This window comes from Gouania willdenowi, chromosome 16 (assembly GCF_900634775.1).
Source record: "Gouania willdenowi chromosome 16, fGouWil2.1, whole genome shotgun sequence".
Classification (NCBI taxonomy): Eukaryota; Metazoa; Chordata; class Actinopteri; order Blenniiformes; family Gobiesocidae; genus Gouania; species Gouania willdenowi.
The window spans coordinates 1439244-1460992 of NC_041059.1; the positions used below are offsets into that span (position 1 = coordinate 1439244).

The 21749-nt window shown below is 37.4% G+C and overlaps 1 protein-coding gene across 1 annotated transcript in view; it reads right to left on the reverse strand.

Moving 5' to 3' along the window:
- Nucleotides 1-20044, reverse strand: part of mtmr11 (myotubularin related protein 11) — a 31973-nt gene extending 11929 nt beyond the window's left edge. The window contains exons 1-2 of the mRNA XM_028471770.1: nt 19445-20044; nt 4913-4982 (exon numbers count right to left, since the gene is read on the reverse strand). Coding sequence (XP_028327571.1) covers nt 4913-4982; nt 19445-19501 — 127 coding nt within the window. The 5' untranslated portion in view covers nt 19502-20044. The remainder of the gene's footprint in view (nt 1-4912; nt 4983-19444) is intronic.
- Nucleotides 20045-21749: the final 1705 nt, after the last annotated feature.

A 21749-nucleotide genomic window follows, 5' to 3' on the forward strand; every position in this document is an offset into this window, starting at 1 on the left:
AGCTAAAATACACATAATTACTACAAAAACACACAATATGGCTAGAACACGAGGGAGGACAATAGCCTGGACCTGCTGTCATAGCAACAGAGATGATGATGATGATGATGATGATGATGATGATGATGTGTTTGTCTGGACTCATGTAGAGGAAAATGTTTTCCTTCACTGAGACGACGGGGAAAGACCGCTGTGTCGAAAACACACAGAGGAAACACAACATTCCTTCACTGTGTGTCCGAGTGTGTGTGTGTGTGTGTGTGTGTGTGTGTGTGTGTGTGTGTGTGTGTGTGTGTGTGTGTGTGTGTGTGTGTGTGTGTCAGGAACAAGGACAACCCTTCGGAACGTCATTCCGGTGTTTCTGTGACTTCTCTCTGAGGCACAAACAGGAAACTGACATTTAAAAAAAACACTCACAGAGAACCTCTCAGCCAATCAGGGATGAGCATTCTTTGTTCCATTTAAAAACATTTAAAACATTTCCTGTCTGGAGACTCCTTTCAGTTTTTAAATACTTTTATGTAGAAGAGCAGATGTCTGTCTTAGTGGTGGAGGGAAAACAAGAAGAACAGCAGGTGAAGTCAAGAATGCTTATATATATAAAACTTTTATATTAATTCGAGAAATGTCTCTTTTTGGTTCCGACTACGTTTCTTCATCCAACAACACCTGCAGCCATCTGCGAGTAGAGCTGTGGCAGTAACACCTGGCAGTCAAACGTGCTCAGTAAAACACACACAAACAGCCACACACCCTAATACACACACCAAACCGAAAACATAGAAAATTACAGAAAAATACACTAAAAGGAAAACTAAAATACATAAGATGACAAAAAATGATGGAAAAATATACAAATGGACAACATAAATACATCAAAAACACTGCCAAAAACATGGAAAATTACAGAAAAATAGACCAAAAGGACAACGGAAATACACAAAAACACACAAGATGACAAAAAAATGATGAAAAAATACACAAAAAGGACAACTAAAACACACAAAAATACTCCAAAAATACACAAGATGACTAGAAATGACAGAAAAATATACAAAACAACAAAAATGACTCAGAGAATGCAAAATGACAATGAAAATACATGAAATTACTCAAAAAAAATTACACAACACAACTAAAATACACAAAACTACTAGTAAAACACCAAAGATTAGTAAAAAATTATGGAAAAATACATAAAATGACAACAAAAAAAGGAAAAAAAATACAGAAAAATACACAAAACGTACAACTAAGATCCACAAAATCACAAGAAGACTAAGAATTATAGAAAAATACACAGACACCAAAAGCATAGAAAAATACCAAAAAATAGTCAAAAAACTATCTAAATTACACAAAAATACTCCAAAAACACACAAGAGGACTAGAAATTATGGAAAAATACACAAAACAACAACAAAAATGACAGAAAAAACACACTTCAGAAACATCTCTTTTTGGTTGTGACTAAGTTTCTTCATCAAACAACACCTGCAGCCATCTGCGAGTAGAGCTGTGGCAGTAACACCTGCCTGTCAAACGTGCTGAGTAAAAACACACCAATAGCAACACGCCCTAAAAACCCTTCAGTCATCTCTGTTTCTCCACTAACGCCTCATGCAGACATGAGGGGGCGGAGCCTGAGGCCCCGCCGTGCCATTTTATTGGTCGAAGGAGTCAGCAGGTGATTCACAGCAGCCTCCCGTTTATGAGACGTTCTTTGAACCAATAAAAGTTCTTTATAAGGTCCCTGTAATAAGAAAAGGGGCCTGCTCTACTCCCCAGGTGCATCATGGGTATTCAATGACCCTGGAACTGGGTCAACACCAGTTTAATGTAAACAGTGAGATTCCTCGCTCTAATCATTAAATGACTTCAAAAACACACAAGACTACAAAATAAAATCACAAAAATAACAGGACAATATACAAAAATACACAAAAATTACATAAAAGTGTTCAAATGACATCAAAAATGAGCAAAAATGACACAAAAATACACAAATACTGCAAAAACATACAAAATAAAAGAAAAATAGACAAAAAAGGAGAACTAAAATACATAAAATTGCTACAAAACACAAAAAACAGAAAAACATACAAAAACAACAGAAAAATATACAAAAAACCCACAAAAGAATAAAAAATGCCCCGAGACGACTACAAAAATAACAGAAAAATACACAAAAACTGTGTTCTTTCAAAGTGACTCAAAAAAACTTACAAAATTAGAGGGAAAATAAACAAAAATACAAAAAATGACTCACAACGTGACTATAAATGATGGAAAAATATACAAAATGACAACAAAAATGCCTGAAGTTGCTCCTCCCCTTATTAGACTGAGCAGCACAGTGTAATGATTATTTGGTGTGTGTGTGTGTGTGTGTGTGTGTGTGTGTGTGTGTGTGTGTGTGTGTGTGTGTGTGTGTGTGTAGTAACTAAGTACTAATGTAACTAATAGTTACTATGTCTGCCTCTCTATTGTGACAGTGTTTGTGTGTTGATTTTGAAAAGCAGAGTTTCACGTTTCAGGAAGAGAAAGCTACTGTACGTGTGTGTCAGTGTGTGTGTGTGTGTGTGTGTGTTGTTCTGCAGGAGGCCGCTCACTGACCTTCTCTACAGTCTAACGTTACTGTGGGATTTACAGACTGTCAGTCATCCTCAGAGGCAGTTGAGTGACAGACAACAGACACTCTGAGGCTCCGCTTTCTATCCTGATATTTAATACGTTCTAAACTCTCTTTGTGCTCAGGATTCCTTTACATCGCAGCGTTTCATCGTGTTCACACACATTATTAATGATTTTCACTTTTCACTTTATTTGTCGAAGGCTTCCAAATACCTCGAGTTTGTGCATCTGTTATTTTGGAGTAATTTGGTCATTTCCAAATGTTTATTTTAATTTTATTTCGGCTTGACGACACATTCATGTTCGCCCAGAAGTGAAACCTATTCAGCTTTTGACCTCAGTGTGTGAGGGGGCGCTAGAGCACCATCTATATCTATTTCACTACACAGCTCCTCACAGTAGCGAGAAAGAGTCACGTGTGCTGCCAGAGCCAATCGCTGCGCACACAGCCAAGCTGACACGGACTGTAAACACACGAGTAAGAGAGAGGAAGATAGTTTAGACTGGAGAGGGGGGAGGGGCTTCTGAGGAGCCGCGCCCACACTGATAAACTAGCAAAGCTCTCAAGTCTCACTGATTGGACCTGATGTGAGTCACTGATGTGCCAATGTTCGTCTTTGTTTACATGTGTTCTGCGTGTTGATTGGCTGGGAGGCTGGAAAAAGGGTGGGGCGTAAGCGGAGTATGGGAGAACATTCGGTTCCCACGGATGTTGAGGAGATAAATGACGGAGTAAGACGTTCTGTTTGTGTTTTAAATTGTTTATTTTGGCTTTGGATTATAAGATTGGATTTATTTAATTGCTCTTTACATCCAAACATTCTGAGTTTCAAACATCAGCAAATGAAATTAACTTCCCAGAATGACACTGGTAATAGTGTTATTAATATTTAATAATTTCATCTGCATGTATAGACATTTAAATAGCAAACCCACCGTAACCAGTGAACCAGTCATTAGACCAGACATGGGATAAACCGGTGCACCAGGAGCCAGAAATACACGAAAAACAAAAATAACAGAAAAACATACAAAACCTATGTCCAAAAACTGTACAAAATTACAGGAAAACACACACAAAAAGGAAAACTAAAATGCACAAAAAACTACACAGAAATAACAAAAAAAATACACAAAATTACACAAAAACAACAGAAAAATATAGAAAAAATACACAAAACCCATGTTCTTTCAAAGTGACTCCAAAAAGCGTACAAAACTACAAGAAAAACACATAAAAAGGATCAATTAAAGACACAAAGTTGTTTACTCATCACAATCCATCCTCTGCGTTTGTGATATTTCAACATTTGCTGCAGATACCACAGCACACCGTTGCAAAAAGACTTTAGGTTGTATTTAAAGGAGAAAGTGAAGCTTGTTCTCTGCTCAACTGCAGCAGAAACATTTCACAAGTAAACGTCATAAACGCTAAGAATAGATTAGTGATGCCTTCTGTCCATCAAACCATGACACAGCATGTTTGGTAAAAACTCCATCAACCTAGAACGCTCACACAGTCCTCTTCATTCAGGAAGCAACAGTTAAACACTTTATATTTAACTTTTGTTTAACCAGGTGAACGACATTTTAAAATTCATGACAAAATCCCAACCACGTATTATATCCATCCATCGTCTGACCCGTTTGCTCCTTTTCAGGATCGCGAGAACCTTAACATATACAGTAAGTAGATAAAAATCACAAAACATCCCAAGAAAGAAAATCCCAAAGTTCAAAATCCCAATAAACAAAATCACATAATTCAAAATCTCAACAAAATAATACTAAAATTAAAAATCTCAACAAATAAAATTCCAAAGTTAATAATTCCAACAATCAAAATCCCAAAGTTCAAACTCCCCATAGACAAAATCCCAACAAACTGAATCCCAAAGTTCAAAATCCCAACAAACAAAATACAAAAATTAAAAATCCCAACAAACAAAATTCCAAAGGTAAAAATCCCAATGACTAAAATCCCAATTTACAAAATCCCAAAGTTAAAAATCTCAATGGAAAAAATCCCAATAAACAAAATTCCTGAATTACAAACCACAACAAACAAAATCCCAAAGTCAAAAATCAAAAACGACAAAATCCCAAAGGTAAAAAAATTCCAATGGACAAAACCCCAATAAGCAAAATTCCTGAACAAACAAAATCCCAACAGACACAACCCCGAAAGATAAAATCCCAAGCCCTTATTAGACAAATACAAAAAATCGCAAAGAACAAAATCCCAAAGTTAATTATGCGTTTACGCCCAGTGTTTTACCTGGCAGGCAGCGCAGGCCAAACACATCCCGACTCCTGGCGTTCCTCCCCTGCTGACTCAGCATCCTCTCCTGAAACAGACAAAATCACAACAGATCGTCTGAGGAACGGGTGGAGAACAGGAAGTAGAAAATCTAATTCTCACAAGATTCTGTAACTTCTGAAGAAAAAAATAAAAGACAGAAAAGTTTTGACTCTCAAATGGAATCTGGAAATCCCAGAACCTCCAAAATAAAGGAAACTATATCTGTGGACAACATGTGTGAAATTTAAGAAGCTCTGTTAATTATTCAAACCATGGACGCCGTTAATCATCATTATCATCATCATAGTTTAAATCAGTGGTTCTCAACCTTTTAAAGGCTGCAACCCTCCAAAATAAAGGTCCCACAGAGCGGGGACCCTCCAAAATAAAGGTCCCATAGAGCAGGGACCTCCACTGTAGCTGAAGGTGGTTGAACACAGACATGAACATTGAAGAACAGTCATGTGGAGACAGGACCATCTATAAGGGGGAATAAAGGGGAGAGATTTTTGGGGTCCATCCATAAAGTCAGTAAAATGATGGTCTATTGTTCTATGAATCTGTGATAACCACATTTATTTATTCATCTGAATAATATCCACTGTTATCCAGGAACGTTTATTATTATTATTATAGTCATCTTAAAGATGGAAATCATGGTTTTAATCACTAATAAAAATAGGTTAAAAGTGACCAAAAATGGTGGAAAAGGAGGTGAAATGAGATTTTAAAAACCACAGAAATCGGTTAAATGTAGGAAAAATGTGTTTAAACTAATAAAATATGGGTATCAAAAATGGTGAATGTGGTTAATTGGTAAAAATAATCATGAAATCTGGTGAAAAGAGGTTAAAAGTGACAATAATAGGTCAACATATGTGACATTAGGTGTAAAAGTGGTGGAAAGTGTTTATAAGTGCTGAACATGTCTGGAAAGTGGAAAAAATGTGTAGAAAAGTCATTAAAATGTGATGTAGAAGTGTCAGAAAAGGGACAAATTCAGCAAAAATACATTAAAAGGAGCAAAAATATGTCAAGAAAAAGTGATAAAAATAGGTTAAAATATGGTGAGTTTCGTGGAGTTGCAGAAAAAGGGTAAAAATAAGCAAAAACAGGCTCAAATTGTTAAAAATAAATTCTTAGTTTCTTAAAGGCATCTGCTGACCCCCCTCCCAGTGTCTTGTGTCCTGACCCCAAGGTTGAGAACCCCTGCTTTAAATAACATGGCTAGCCGCTACCGTTAGAGGACTCGTTTCCAAAGACAAAGAAACAAAGTCGACCACACGATGCCCCGTGAGGCTGACTTTCCACTGTGTTTGTTCCTGTTTTCTGCGTTTCACATCAAGCCTGTGGTTTTCCTCCAACAGCAGCTCAGCAGCACACATGCTTCCCATTAACCCCCCCACCACCACCACACAGTCAAGGCCATGATTTCCATGATCAGAAGCCCTGAACCAGGGTGAGGGACTGTCCAGGTGGTGCAGACGGAGGTTTGAAAACCGGGCGTCCTTCAGTTCACGTCCAAAACGCTGCGAACCAGAATTTTTTTAGTTTTTCGTGCAAATTTTTTCAGAGTAAATTTTTCTGTTTTTCGTGCTATTTTTTTCCCCTGACTTATCGAGATACTTGGAAATCCCACAAGAACATGTTTCTGAACCAGACCTGCTCAAGGTCGTCACACGTCATCATCTGATTGGATCAGAATGAAGTGAAGGGATTATATTCTAATGCCTCCCTTTTAGTTGTGACTGTTTTTGGTGCATGTACGATGATTTTACACTGTGATCCCCAAAAGGGAACTCAGTTTAGGACCTGCCTTTTCCCCTCCCCCTCTCCTTTTGTTTTCCCACTTTTCATCTCTCCATGTGGTGACCTACAGTTCTCCCACCCTTGTCCCCCCCATGTTATATGTGATTGTCTTTTCATGTTCTAGGATGGGATGAAACTGTGCTAACTGCCTCACGGGGATGAATAAAGTTTTTTCCTCATTCTGAACATTTATCCTTGCTGCACGCCATGTTTGCTCTCAATAAAGAAATAAATGCATCTGTTGTTTTAAATGCCCTCTAAGCTCAGCAAAAAAGGGGGTCCTAAAAACAGGGGGAAAAATTAGCATGTAAAACAAAAAAAATAGTAAAATTTGTTAAAAAAAAAAAAAGAAAAAATAGCATGTAAAACATGAAAAAAAATGCACGAAAAAACAAAAATATGTTTGTTTTTTTTTCTTCAAGTGAATGTACTGCCCCACACCAGTATGAGTAAAAAAATAAATAATACAAAATATAACTAGGCAAGACCTGTATTCATAAGACAAATACGTATTTGGTAATTGAAAATTGAAAAAATGGCAAAAATAACAACCTGTGTCTGGATTTGTTGACAAGTTTGTTCTTTTTACTAATTAAAATGAAAATAATAATGCAAGAAAAACAGAAGACTGACCTTGACCCTAAATGTGACCTTGAGCATAGGTCAAGGTCACACATTGAAAGGAAATGTTGTTCAATGGTAACAGTGACCAAACAAGTTATGAGGAAAAAAGTATTTTTATTATTATTATTATTATTATTATTTTTTTAACTTTGACACCTACAGATCTTTTTACTGGTAGGTCGTACAGCTTTAGTCCAAATAAATAAAATACTCCACTTGAGATGAGATTTTCATAAAAGTAAGTATCAACCTTGTACGATAAATATTGGTAGAAATAGAAAGTGTTGTTTTTTGACACTTGAAGCGACCTTGACCTTGACATTTTGGCTCCAAAAAAGGTCGACTGCACATCCTTAACATTGTCCCTATGAGATGACATACGTGTCATTAGTGCTGCATTAATAATCTAGGAGGAGTTACAGGATAAAGGAAGAAATAAAATAATAACAATGTATTCATTTTCAATTACCATATTCAATAACTACTGCAGCCAGGTTTGAGTGCTGTGTCATGAGATTATTTTACAGTTTGAAAAGCTTAATGGAGAAAAGCGTTGTTTAGATGTCGCTACATTGAAGCCCTGCTGAAAACCCTCCAACCCTCTTCTCTTCACCTCCACAGCGCCACAATGAAGCCGTTTCATTTTTAGGAGCTTGATCGTTAAAATATGTCTCAGAGTCAGCAGAGGAGGTGTGGGCACCAACAATGAGTCCACTGAGTCCACTGCGTTATGCTAACAATTGTGCAGCGTTTGTAGCCTGAGACGCAGGAAAAACCTGAGACTCACAAACCAGCGACTGTTGAACAAAGACGGCATTTTACCTCCTCACAAGGTTAGAAAGTCACACTATGGGACAAAAACTCTGAGATCCTGCAGGGACCAGGATATGATGTTCAGATTTAGCAAAAAAAATCTGTACTTAACGATTTAACTATTTATAATTAAGCTTCACAGATTTAATGACTTGACGTATTCGTTCATTTGCTAGACGTTCAGTCAGATGAAATAGTCTATGTGATAATATCCCAAACAACATGCATGTGAGGCATTTTTAAATTAATACAAAAACAAAATTAAGATTGCTTTTTTCAATTTTCAGAACACGAATTCCCTATTTTTCGTCCGTTTTCGCTGATGACAGAAAATCTGATGCTCCACTCAACTATGATATATATGCATTAGGTAGTCAAACCATTCGCATTAATCCCATAATTAACTCATGATTAATCACATTTTTTATCTGTTCTACTTGTACATTAAAAGGATATTTTTCAACCCTTTATTGCTCTTTTTCTTTCCACCTTGTCTGCACATGCTGTCAAAGATCAACACTATATGTACTTCAATATTTTTGAGACAACAATGCATGTTTTGTTATTGCAATTATATAAATACAATTATTTTATTGCATAATTGTGACCATCACCAGCCCTCCATAAGGAAGGGAACAGGGGAGAGGGAGTCAGGGTGGGACAATGGAAGGGGTGGGGAAGAGTCGACTGCTTTATAGTGAGAGTGAGCTGTGATGTTATAGTTGTGTATATTGTGTTTATTGTGTTCAGCCAGTCTGGTGACAAGTGTGGAGAAATGTAAGGTAATGACTCAGCGTCTAGCTTAAGAATAATGGTGGAAGGAGTGAGTGGTTTTACCTAAAACTGGTATTTAGGATCAATGTGTCTAAGGTTAAGCCCAGCACGAGTTTATCCCACAGCCCAAGGCCAGTGCATCCACGACCAATGTTTGTCCATGAACCATTTCTGAGAACCCAGGCGCAGGGAGCCTCAGGCCGACCCCCCATGACCGAGCAGCCCCCCCAGATGCCCTAGCGACCCCGGGCCGAGAGGCAGCCCCGCCTTCCACACGCACACCTGAGACAGTTGTTTCACGTCTAATGAGGCAGAATGAATTTTTAAGTTTAATGCTAAGAAATGTCTGGTTCTCCTCTTCTGTCGCAACGCGTCATGTTTACTCGGAGAGAAGTGGTCATGTGACCAGGTGCGTCACATTCTGACGTGTTTTTGCAAAAAAAGTGTTTCCATGTTGCTTTTGTGACATATTTTAATATCAAAACGTCTGAAATTTCTCCTCATTAAAGCGTTAAAATGTTTTCGCAATATTGGAATGTTTATTTTTCAAAACTCAAGTGTTTCCGTAACAGTTTTTTTTGCACTATTGAGATTTTCCAAGAGTGATGGAAACACAGCTAGTGTGGAGGAGAGCCCCCCATCACAGAAAAACCATCTTAGTTCCTGGATAAATGTTCCTTAACGTTTAACGTGCACACTGCAGTGGTAGAGGGAGTCACCTGGTTTATGTTACTGTCCCTTTAAGAAAGCTTTAATCCACTGAGGAACGACTGCAGAAGCCTCAGCGTTGGAGCTCATTCTCTCACATTTCTGTAAAACGTTAAAGGCTCATGAAATGTTTCCGTCTAAGAAGCTCCGTGACACATTCAGTCCCTCTCAGCTTCTTCATTCATTGGTGTTTGTGTGGATGAGAGTCATGGAGTCTTTGTTTCAGAGAAACACTGAGTTCAGAGGATATTTTTAGTCCTTTCCAGGCCCTCTTGGATCTCTCCTCTGATAAAAGGATCCGTCTGAGTCGAGGGAAGAGAAGGAATTCATCCAGTGCACGTTCCAACATGGCCGTGCACCAGATGGAGAGCTGCTGGAACCCAAACAAAGGCCAGTGTGTCCACATTAAAGACACATACACAAGTTTAAAAAGCAGAGAACGCTGAGTCAGGCTCCGACACAAACCACGTCTCAGGCTTTTTTTTTGCCGAGCTGTCACTTCTGCTTTCACTGTGTGGCTGCAGAATCATCATCACGTCACAATCACCCTCACTCTGGGCCCTCCTTTCACCCTGGGGCGACGCAGGCCCAACCAGGCACTAGTTTCCATTGCTCATGGCTTCCCTTTAGCTGTAATAAACACTGAAAATCTTCCTTTTTAGGACGAGCTACCGGACTCCTAACACCCCTCACTTTGTTACTACTGTAGTGTACACTAGGGATGTAACGATTCACTCAACTCCTGATACGATTCGATTCATGATACTGGGTTCACGATACAATTCTCTAACGATTTATTTTAGAAATGGGACTGTACATAAATGACTGAAAAATATTTCTTTATTTTTTTTTTGGGAAAAAACTACTTTTTTCCTTTTTTTTTCATTGTCAAAAGAATCCCTTGATAAACTATTCAAAACAATGCAATTTAACTAAAAATAAATCTTGAATGAAATAAATAAAGAAATAATACAAATGAAGAAGAAGTCTATTAATTTAAATTCTGGTTCTATAGTAAACAATGCAAAACTGCATAATAGTTACTTTTCTTTTTAAAAGTGCAACTGAAAATGTATTTTGTGCCTTCACAATTGGACTTTTAAAAAAAAAAAAAACATTTATTTCACTGTATTTATGTCAGATATTTGTTTGGACCAGCAGAAGGCGCTAGTAACCCAGTGGTCGGTTGGCATGCAGATATTCTAGCAGTGAAGAAGAGATGCTATGCTAGCAGACAGAGCTAATAGAAAAATGTGACTTTTACAGATATTCACATATTACAGATATTCTTTCAGTGCTAAAGGGGTAAGGAATCATTTATGAACATGTTTAAGAGTAGAAGGCGGCCAGAAGGAAAGTAGTAGCAGATTCCGCCCACCGCCAACACTGCTGGTTAAAAAAAGTACTGTGATTCAATTTTCACAGCATTGATGTGAACTGTGATACCTATGAATCGATTTTTAACTGCCTTACGATTAATCGTTACAGCCCTAGTGTACACTAGTTAAAATCACTACTCCTCTGTTATTCATGAACGAATCGGGCTTAAATTTAGCAGCTATAATCTATAGATGTGTACGCATCGATGATCAGAACCTGATTTTCCGATTCGAAAAAACAAACGAAAGTTGATTTCTCGTTTATTTGTGAGTCAAATATTACGACAACTGGTGGTACTAAATCAGTACTAAGTACGTGTCATGGGGGCGCCAGGGGGCCCCGTAATGCTCGTTGAATTAGGCTGTAATCTGACATAGATATTCTATGAGCAGATGTCTAGAGCCTCTCTGAGACCTTTTTTTTACTCAGTGGAACCGAGTCATTTGACTGAATGCTCAGGAACGTGCTACGTGATATTTGGTGTCTGTTACAGAATGAAGCTCAACCAACATGGATTAAAACGATGTTCATTTCTTCAGCACATCAGAGACTTTGTAGATCACAAACACAAACGCGTGTTAGTGCTTCAGAAATTTCTGATCAGATCAAACAAATGAGCAGCTGGAAGGATATTCAAACCCAGGACCACATGGATAACTAGCTAGTTATCTCCTCATGAACCAATGACGTTTACATTTCCATACACAATTTAAGAAAGGTGCAGGACATAATCAGGAGCTCCATCCACAGGTCGGCCCCCTCCCTGGAGGAAGCCTCCATTGTGCAAATTGATAAACGACATTCGTAGCGGCTCCGATTTTCTGTTTCTCTATTTAAAATCAGATAATTCATTGAGTTAAAGGTGCAGTCTGCAACTCTTATAAAAGTGACTTTTTGTTATATTTGCTGAAGCTGTCACTATGTATGGATCAAACTAGTAGTTAGTGTGAAAAAAAAACAGGCTCATTGCGGACTGCACCTTTAAATATTATCATTGTGTAAATACACCCTCAGCCACTAGAGGGTCATTTAAAAAATGCTTTGATTATTTATCACAAAGTCAATATAAGATGATTATTTTATTTATTAAAGGGGACATTTTAAACCAATCAGCCTCTTTGCTACGCCTTCAGTTACCTATTTACAGTGAAAAACAACAGTATGTAAACGCATGATATCCTCATAAAAACATGCACGTGAGGCTATATTTTGCATCATATTGCATTTCCGTTGCATGAAGTGAATTCTGTCATTTGTTTGTTTTCTGTAATCAAGGGAAATCAAACCTTTGTTCTAACCACAATCCTGAATTGATGGAATAAAACATGTTAGGTTGATTATTAGACGTTGTTTCTACTGTAAAATCAGTGTAATTACAGTGTGGAGTCGTCCTATAAATCACAGAGAGCTTCAGTTCCACCTACTGATAAAAACCAGGTCAACAAACAGCACAAAGTGAACATTGACCTGAATACGACAACCACGGATAACACAGGACCTGTTTTAGGATCGCACATAATGTACAGTGAGTTGGGAATTCTTAAGGTTAATGTTTAATGAAAATGTATTGAATGTCCAGACCGGGGATGAACAGGGTGTATTTCTGTAGTAATACAGGTATTTTGCATATTTCTGTGGTCATTGTGTGTGTTTTTGGAGTCAAGTTGTGTATTTCTGCTGTTTTGTGTATTTTGTTGTCATTTTGTGTTCAATGAAGTTTATTTTAGAGACATTTTATGCATTTTTTGCTGTTATTTTGTGTATTTTTAGTGACATTTTGAGTGTTTTGTGGTTCATGGAATCATTTTGTGTGATTTAATGTTTTTATTGATGTTTAAACTGTTAATATGATATAAAAGTGCAACAAAAACCATTAAAGCACATTGAATTACCTTGAGTATGAAATGCACGATATAAACACTTGCCTTGTTTTTCTGATGGTTTCATGTCGTTAGAGGCATGTTTGTGTATTTCAGTAATCATTTGTGTATTTTGGGGTAATGTTGCATATTTCTGTGGTCAGGTTGTGTTTTTGTTGTAGTTTTGCATTTTACTTGATCATTTTTTGTGTATTTTTGTGTGTTTTTGCTGTTGCTGTGTGTATTTTTGCCTGTTTTTGGAGTCAGTCAAGTTGTGTACTTCTGTTGTTTTGTGTATTTTGTTGTCATTTTGTGTTCATGGAGTTTGTTTGTCAGTTACTGTGGGAGTTTTGTGTGTTTTACGAGGTATTTTGTGTGTTTTGCTGCTATGTGTATTTTTGCAGTAATTTTGACAGTTTTTGTCATCATTTTGTGTTCTAAGGAGTTCTTTTGTCAGTTTCTGTGTGTTTTGGGAGACATTTTGTGTGTTTTTGCTGTTATTTTGTGTGTTTTTGCTGTTATTTTGTGTGTTTTTGTCGTGATGTGTGATAAAGTGAAAAATATCACTGATGTTATGTTTTCGGTTCATTACGTAACGTAACGTAACGTAATAATGCGTAGCAGGAACTGTTTGTGTTAAATGAACGTCTGATCTATGTTAATGTGGGTTAAACTAAAGGATGGACGTGAGGCGTGCTGCAGAGTGCGGCCAGTGAAAGTTAAGGCTCTACGGCTCACATTCACGTTGTGTCGCCAAGTGTCCTGAGTTTTGTTTGTAGGAGATCATCTGAGGGGTGGAGCTGACTCACAGGTCAAAGGTCACGTTCACTCACACTTATGGGCGTGTGCTCTGTTTACGCACCAAGGGCAGGTGATGTTACACTATGAAACACTACTCATACTCAACCGTCCCATGATGCACTGCAAGAAGAACGTAAAATGGTCCTGGGACCGATGTCACGTACGAGTTTACATCCATACTGAGATTATAACCCTAATCCTAACCTAATCCTAACCTAATCCTAACCCTAATCCTAACCTAATCCTAACCTAATCCTAACCTAATCCTAACCTAATCCTAACCTAATCCTAACCCTAATCTAATCCCATAAACAAATAAAACACGTGTCCATTCACTTTGAAAACAAAAATTAATAATTATTTTCCGGTAGTGTGCACGTGCATATATATGCACATAAACAATCAGTACGATGGGACTCAGTACATAACACCGGCTTCAAGATAAAAATCAAACATCCTCTTTTCAAAATAAGAGACAAAGCTGTAAAAACGCCCGTTTCTTCGTTCATATTTAGACGTTTTATTAAAGCTTTTAACCAAAACCATCCAGACGAGTTGGAGCGTAAACCCCACACCACAACCCTCTGCACACGTGTGTTCAACATGGGAACGTGTGTGTGTGTGTGTGTGTGTGTGTGTCACTAATCCTCCTGCTTCCATTCCTTTCACTTCTTATTCATTCCCAATCTCAGGCCATGTGGGAATTCGGCCAGGCTGGGGGCGGGGCTTAGGGTGGGGGTGGGGCTGAGGGTTTTTGTGCGAGGCATTCAAATTCAGAAAGCCCTAAACCAACCGACCGCCGTCTCCATGACGACAGCCAGATGTGCACATCACATCCCCCTCCCTCCACGCTCTCTACGAGCCTCGCCTGAAGGCATCTGGTAACGTTTTACAACCCGTGGCGACAGAGACAAAAAGAGACGCCACAAGAAAAAAAACAAACGGAAAATACAGAATTCACTTCCTTTTTTTCCTTTATTATTTTATCAAATAAACAAAATCAATGTAAAACTAAACATCACCTGTGTTCACAAGGTGAATATGTATTTGGTCATTGAAAAAATAACAACTTGTATCTGGATTTGTTGTTAAGTTACTGTATATGTGAAACTTGTAGCTGTTAATGGAATATGCAATATAATATTTTTGACATAACGTTGTGAATGTCACTACATTGTTTTGCAAAGTCAAGGAATTTTTAACAATTGATTAAAATTTGGGATTTTGTTTGAACTTGTTGCTTTTTTCCTTCACAAAAACGTATATTTTTCTGTTCAGGTAAAACGCCCCCACTCTAAACCCTCAGCCACGTGTTCTGGGACGACGTCGCACGTTTCCTCCATTGGGGGGGGGGGGGGGGGGGGGGGGGGGGGGCTAATGTTATTCAAGCTATTCAACTATTCAGAAGTTTCAAGTTCAAAAGTGTGTCTTCTTCTGTCATTTTGTGTGCTTTTAGGCTAATTTTGTACATTTTCTATCCCATTTTCTGTATTTTCCGTTATTTTGAGTGTCATTGTTGTGATTTTGTGATCCTTTTGAGTATTTTTCTGTAAATTTGTATGTTTTTCTATCATTTGTGTGTGTTTTTGGGGGTCATTTTGCTCATTTCTTTCTCCCATTTTGTGTATTTTATGCTGTATTTTTGTCGATGTTTTGTATATTTTCAGTTGTTTTGAGTATCATTGATGTCCTTTTGTGTAATTTTCTGTAAATTTGTATGTTTTTAGGAGTCATTTTGAATATTTTTGCTGTTTTCTGTCATTTCTAAAGCGTTAAAAAATGACAACATGAAAATAATCAATGTTTTTGTTTATAATAGATGATAAAACTTTCCCTTTTTCTCGTATCACATGAAGAGATTCTGCTAAACCTTGACTTTATCTCTTCTCTCAGAGAAGGAATGTAAGAAAGTCACAGATTGGATTCATTTTTGTGCAAAAGATTTACTCCAGCAGTTGTGTCTTTTGTCTCACACACATGCACACACACGCACACACACACACACACACAAATTCAAAGAACGCTCGTTGCTTTTCTTCCAAAACAAAGCTGATGTAAAACAGAAGCAAAGCATCTTTTTCACTGCCTTTAATCACTGAAAATCTACCAAACTTTGATCTTTTCAACAGGTCACATGTCCACGTTTATCCAACGTTCACCTACACACGGGAATCCAACCAAACATCCAACCATAGGATTTATTCTTACACGCGTTAGACTTTATTTTAACACCTTAAAAAATGATTGAATTGAGCTAAACGTTGCTACGGCGACTCGGCTGAAACAGATCCAAAGATTCCCACGCCCGCTGCCCACGTCCGCTACCGTGGCAACACAGACAACAGCTTTTTCCCCCCGTTGCCGTGGAGAATCACATCATTGCACCATGGATGGTTGAACTCTGCTCGTTGTTGTTATGAAGTTTTTAAAGCGCCGAGTCATTTTGTTGATGTTTTTTCAATGTTCAGTTATTTTCTGCATCATTGTTGTACTTTTGTGCTTTTTTCTGGTATTTTTTATATTATTCTGAGTCGTTTTGTATATTTTGGCTGTTTTATGTATGTTTCTGTCATTTTGTGTGTTTTGGGGTCATTTTGTAAATCTTTTCTCTCCCATTTTGTGTATTTTCTGCTGTCATTTTGTGTGTTTTTCTTGATGTTTTGTATATTTTCAGTTATTTTGTGTATCATTCTTGTCCTTTTGAGTATTTTTCTGTGACTGTGTGTGTTTATGGGGTCACTACATTTTTTTTGCCCCATTTTGTGTGTTTGAACTCTGCTCGTTGTTGTGAAGTTTCTAAAGCGTTGAGTCATTTTTAAAGCAGCTGAGTCACACCAGGCTAAGTTTTTTTTAATTCCCTAAAAATGTTTCTGCTCTGGTTCAACAGTCGGTTTGTCCAAGTTTGAGCTACTGGTCGATCTGCAAAGCTGAAGCCAGTGCAGCCGCGTGTGTGTGTGTGTGTGTGTGTGTGTGTGTGTGTCCCACTCTGAGCAGTAATTAAAGTGCCCCGCCCTCATGGCTGGGCTGTAATTAGGCGAGCAGCCAGCGGGGGAACATTATAGAGTCTTACTGGACTAATTCAGAGAGTAATTCAGCTGATGTCCTCAGTGTTCCACATGTGCAGGAATCTGGAAATAAACGCTGTTTAAATCTGACGGTAGCGTCCTCTGGTTCACACGGATTAGAGACAGCGTGAATAAATCCACCATCAAAGATAAACTAGTAACATATCGATCATTTTACACCCCAAAAAAGTGTTTGTGTGCGGGAGTGTTTGTGTGTGTGTGCGTGAGTGTTTGTGTGTACGGCGTGAGTGTTTGTGTTTGCGCGCGTGAGTGTTTGTGTGTGTGCAGTGTTTGTGTGTGTGTGCGCGCGCGAGTGTTTGTGTGTGCGTGTGAGTATTTGTGTGTGTGCGCGCGAGTGTTTGAGTGCGCGCGCGAGTGTTTGTGTGTGTGCAGTGTTTGTGTGTGTGTGTGTGTGTGGTGAGTGTTTGTTTGTACGCATGAGGTGTTTGTGTGTGCGTGAGTATTTGTGTGTGTGCGCGCAAGTGTTTGAGTGTGTACGCGCAGTGTTTGAGTGTGCACATGTGAGTGTTTGTGTGTGCGCGCAGTGTTTGTGTGCACACGTGAGTATTTGTGTGTACGCGTGCAGATTGTATGTGTGTGCGTGAGTGTTTGTGTGTGCGCGCAGAGTGTTTGTGTGCATACGCTCGTGAGTGTTTGTGTGTGTGCCAGTGTTAATTTTGTTGACTGTTTATTTTCGTCACAAGTATATTTTTGCGGATGAAAACGAAACTAAATTAGTTTTCGTCATCGATTGAGACTAAAACTATGACTAAATTGATTGACATTATCATCAACGAAAAAACGGACGTGACGACAATAGACTGACTGTGATCCAATCAGAAGACGGGAGAGACGTAGCCTGGAATCATCCTAATCGCCTTTATTATTCATATACAGGCGATTAGTTTGGACGCGCTCGTTTCAGTTTGGTGGCTGAGCGGGGGCGGGACAAACGCGCGCAGAGTAATCAATCAAACAATGAGCGGATGTGACGACAATAGCGTGACAAGCGTAGTTGTTTTTCCCTAAACGAAGCCAGCAGATGAAAACGGCGTGTAGTACGGTACAGATTTACGGTTTTAAAACTTCTTGTTGTGGTTTCAACAATATATTCAGGTGTTTTAAAACAGAGCAGAGCAGTTATGATGGTCTTCTCCGTGTCGGCCGCCATGTTTGTTCTTATACTGCTTTGTGCAGAGATATGACGTTTTTTCTTGTTCGGCTCTCATTGGCTCGACCTGTCACTACCTCATCTTTTCATGAAGAAGATCCTTTAAACGCATGCGGTCGGCCTATTTTACAGCAGTTTGTCTACTATTTAAAAATAATTAGAAATGTATGTTTTGAGTGAATTCTGATTTATTTTGGTTTTTGAGTTAATGACCTTTCATATTTGCACTATTTGTTTTTTATTAATTGAGTTGGAAATTAATACTTATTGCACATTTTTGTTTGCATTATTATGTGAGAAAGACAATATTTCAAACCTGACAGTCTGTGTTATTTAGTACTGCTTTGTATTAAAATAAAGACACAGTTGTGTTGAAATAAAGTTAAATTTGTGTTTTATTTATTACATATACACACAAATTACAGTTGGTTTAGTTTGTTTACCATACCAGCGGTAAAAAATTTGTTTTAGTCGACTAAAATAAGACTAAAATTAAAACAAATCAAATGACTAAATCTCGACTAAAACTGAAAAGAATTTTAGTCAAAAGACTAAGACTAAATTAAAATGTCTTGTCAAAATGAACAATGACATGCGCGCACGAGTGTTTGTGTGAAATACTTAACCAAAAATAACCAAAGCAGTGCTGCATTCAAAGGCAACATCATAGCTGTTAATGGAGCAGAACCAACATCAAAGGCAGATTTTAGTTAACCTGTTTTAACTTTGATAAAAACCTGATTTTATCCACGTAAACATCCCAAAATGAAAATAAGGTGAAGAATGATTAATGATGTAAAATCAATTCATGTCATTGTTGAGGATAATGATCAATCTGATCATGAACACAGGAAACAACACAGCTTTTGTGTTTTTATAATCGTTTTGTATATTTTTTCCTCCCACTTTGTGTATTTTATGCTGTATCCTGTGTATTTTCAATTATTTTAGGTATTATTGTGAATCTTTTGTGTATTTTTCTGCATATTTCTATGTTTTTCTGAGACATTTTGTGTATTTTTTTGCCGTCATCTTGTGTTTTGTTATTGACGTTCTCACTTATTTTATGTATCATTGTTGTGAATTTGTGGTCCTTTTTGTGTATTTTTCTGTAGAATTGTATGTTGTATGTCACTTTGTATATATTTCGGTATTTTTCTGTCATTTTGTGTGTGTTTTTTTTTGGTCATTTTGTACATTTTCTTCCCCATCTGGTGTATTTAATGCTGTATTTTGTGAATTTTTGTTGATGTTTTGAATAGTTTTACATTATTTTGTGTAACGTTGTGGTCCTTTTATGTATTTTTGCTGTTTTGTGATTGATAAAAACCTTATTTTATCTACTTAAATATCCTAAAATGTAACTAAAGTGACTAATATATGTTTTTAAATCAATGTAACAGGACGTAAACAATCACTATGAGGACACATGTGGATGTAAACTGCTGAATAATGTGGATTCAGGCTGGGTTTGTGGATGCTGTATAATAATAAGTGATCTTACCTTCACATCTGGAAGCATCTGTCTGACTTTGAAGGTGGTTTTAGATCCTGTCAGCATGTTTGCATTACAATCTGCGTCCACTTCTCACACAAAAATGTTACAAAAATCCCCAAAACCGAGTGTAAAAGAGAAGTAACCCGGTGTGTAAAGTGTGGGTTAGTTTGCAGAGGTTGTTCGTGGTGATTGTGATCAGGTTAAAGCCGGTTTTCTGGAGGAAAAACGGTTGAAAACGGTGACATTGTCCGTGTTTTCTCCCTGTTTTTTACTCCGTTTCACCGGCTGCTGCTGAGACGCATTCACGGCCGCCCCGTAAACTTAAATGTGTCTTTCCATCGTCCCTGAGCTGTGAAAGCATCTGAGCCGGACCCACCGCACACAGGGCGGGTAAAAAGCCCCGGGAACACCGCTCTGGAGCCCTGGAGCCTCCGCTCGGTCACCGGACAGAGACGAAGCCCGTCGGTCACTAACGGAGCGATGCGTTCACTGACTTCCTCACGGCGGGACTTAAACAGACAGACAGGCTCGGAAAAGCTGGGATGAGGGGGAAAAAAGGGAAAAGCCAAGTGCAACGGAGGTGTGGAGCTTCTTAAAGGAACAGTGTCTCCTCTGTGTGAGGAAGGAAAGCCAATAACTGCTCCTTCAGAGTAAAAGTAGGACAACGCCCCCGTCTCCCAGCATTTTAATTCACCTTTGAACGCACCGGCACCAAAGGCTTTATTATCCAATCATAAGATTAGAGCTGTCCATCAAAGCAGCGATTTATGATATTTATCACAAGCACAAACTAAATAATAAAGGTTCAAATTAAACAATATAATAAAAACAATAAATAGAAACATTTTTAATAATGTTTAAAAAAAAATCTAAAAAGAAGAAGAAATGATGGACATGACAGAAAAAATATATATTTTTTTTAAATGACAGAAAAACAAACAAAACAACAATTGATAAATGATGGGGGGAAAAATACACAACATTTTACACCCAAAAAAAATACATAAAATTACTCCAAAAATAAACAAAACATAGTGTGCAATAATAAATGTAATTTGTCTAAATAAATAGAAACAATTGAATAATGTTTGAAATAAATCTAAAAAGAAGAAGAAATGACGGTAAAAATTTAATGAAAACAGGTTTTATGATATAATAATTAATAAATGTTATATATTTGACAAGGAATGCAGTAATACAAGTCAATTGTCATGAATTCAAACCTGTTTAAATGTAGACAAACTTATTCAGGTTCAGGGGCCACGTTCAGAACAATTTAAATAAGAAATCAATATATACTTTCTTTTTAGGTAATGTGTATTGTTATTAAAATAAATTAATTGGGTCAGTTTATTTTTTATTCAAAATATTTTTTTAATTTAATTTATTTTGTTATATATTGTCATAATTTTTATTTACTTTCTTGTATTTATTTTGTACTTATTTGCACCCAAATGTCGACTTGATAAATACATTTTGCAATCACAATACTTCAATAATATATATATATATATATTTGTGAGTGTTTCCGTTTACCTGTCAAAACCCCTGCTTAAAAGCCGCGCTTTTCCCTTGCCCCCTGAACACATCACCGTTGTCTCAGAAAAAATACACAAAATGTCTCAAAAAAAAACATAAAACAAGATCAACAAAATGTGTGGAGAAACGCCCACAAATTAACTTTAAAAAGACACAAAAAATACAACAACAAAAAAGACAAAGAAACACTGAACAACAAACAATATTAACAAAACTAAAGAAAGATAGAGAAACACACTGAACAAAAACTAATAAGATAATGGAAAATACACAACATTTTGCCAAAAAATTAAAAATACACAAAATGAAAATGATAAAAGGACATAAAACCTCACAATAAATTAACAACACACAAAGCCTGGGTTGTTTCCTGTGTTAATGCTTTGATTGGTCATTATTATTATTATTATTATTATTATTATTATTATTATTATTATCATTATTATATGGTGATCATGTGACCCTCAGAATCACACTGTAATAAAGGTTGTCTGTCTCTTTTATTCTCTCCATTAAAACAATAAATAATCTTTACCTTGTGACGAGGTTCTTTGGTCTTTTTAATCCAGATCCTGTAGAATGTTCCAGAGCCTATAATAATAAAGAAGTGAGTGTCTGGTCCCTGTGCATGTGCACCATAACAGAGAGAGGTCTAGATTTGGGAGCTGATGGTGAACTGATCAATATTACATCAGCCTCTGCTCTCAGATGTCTGTGATACATAAAACAGTCGTGGACACTGGAGCGTGAATCATTCACTTATTCACACATG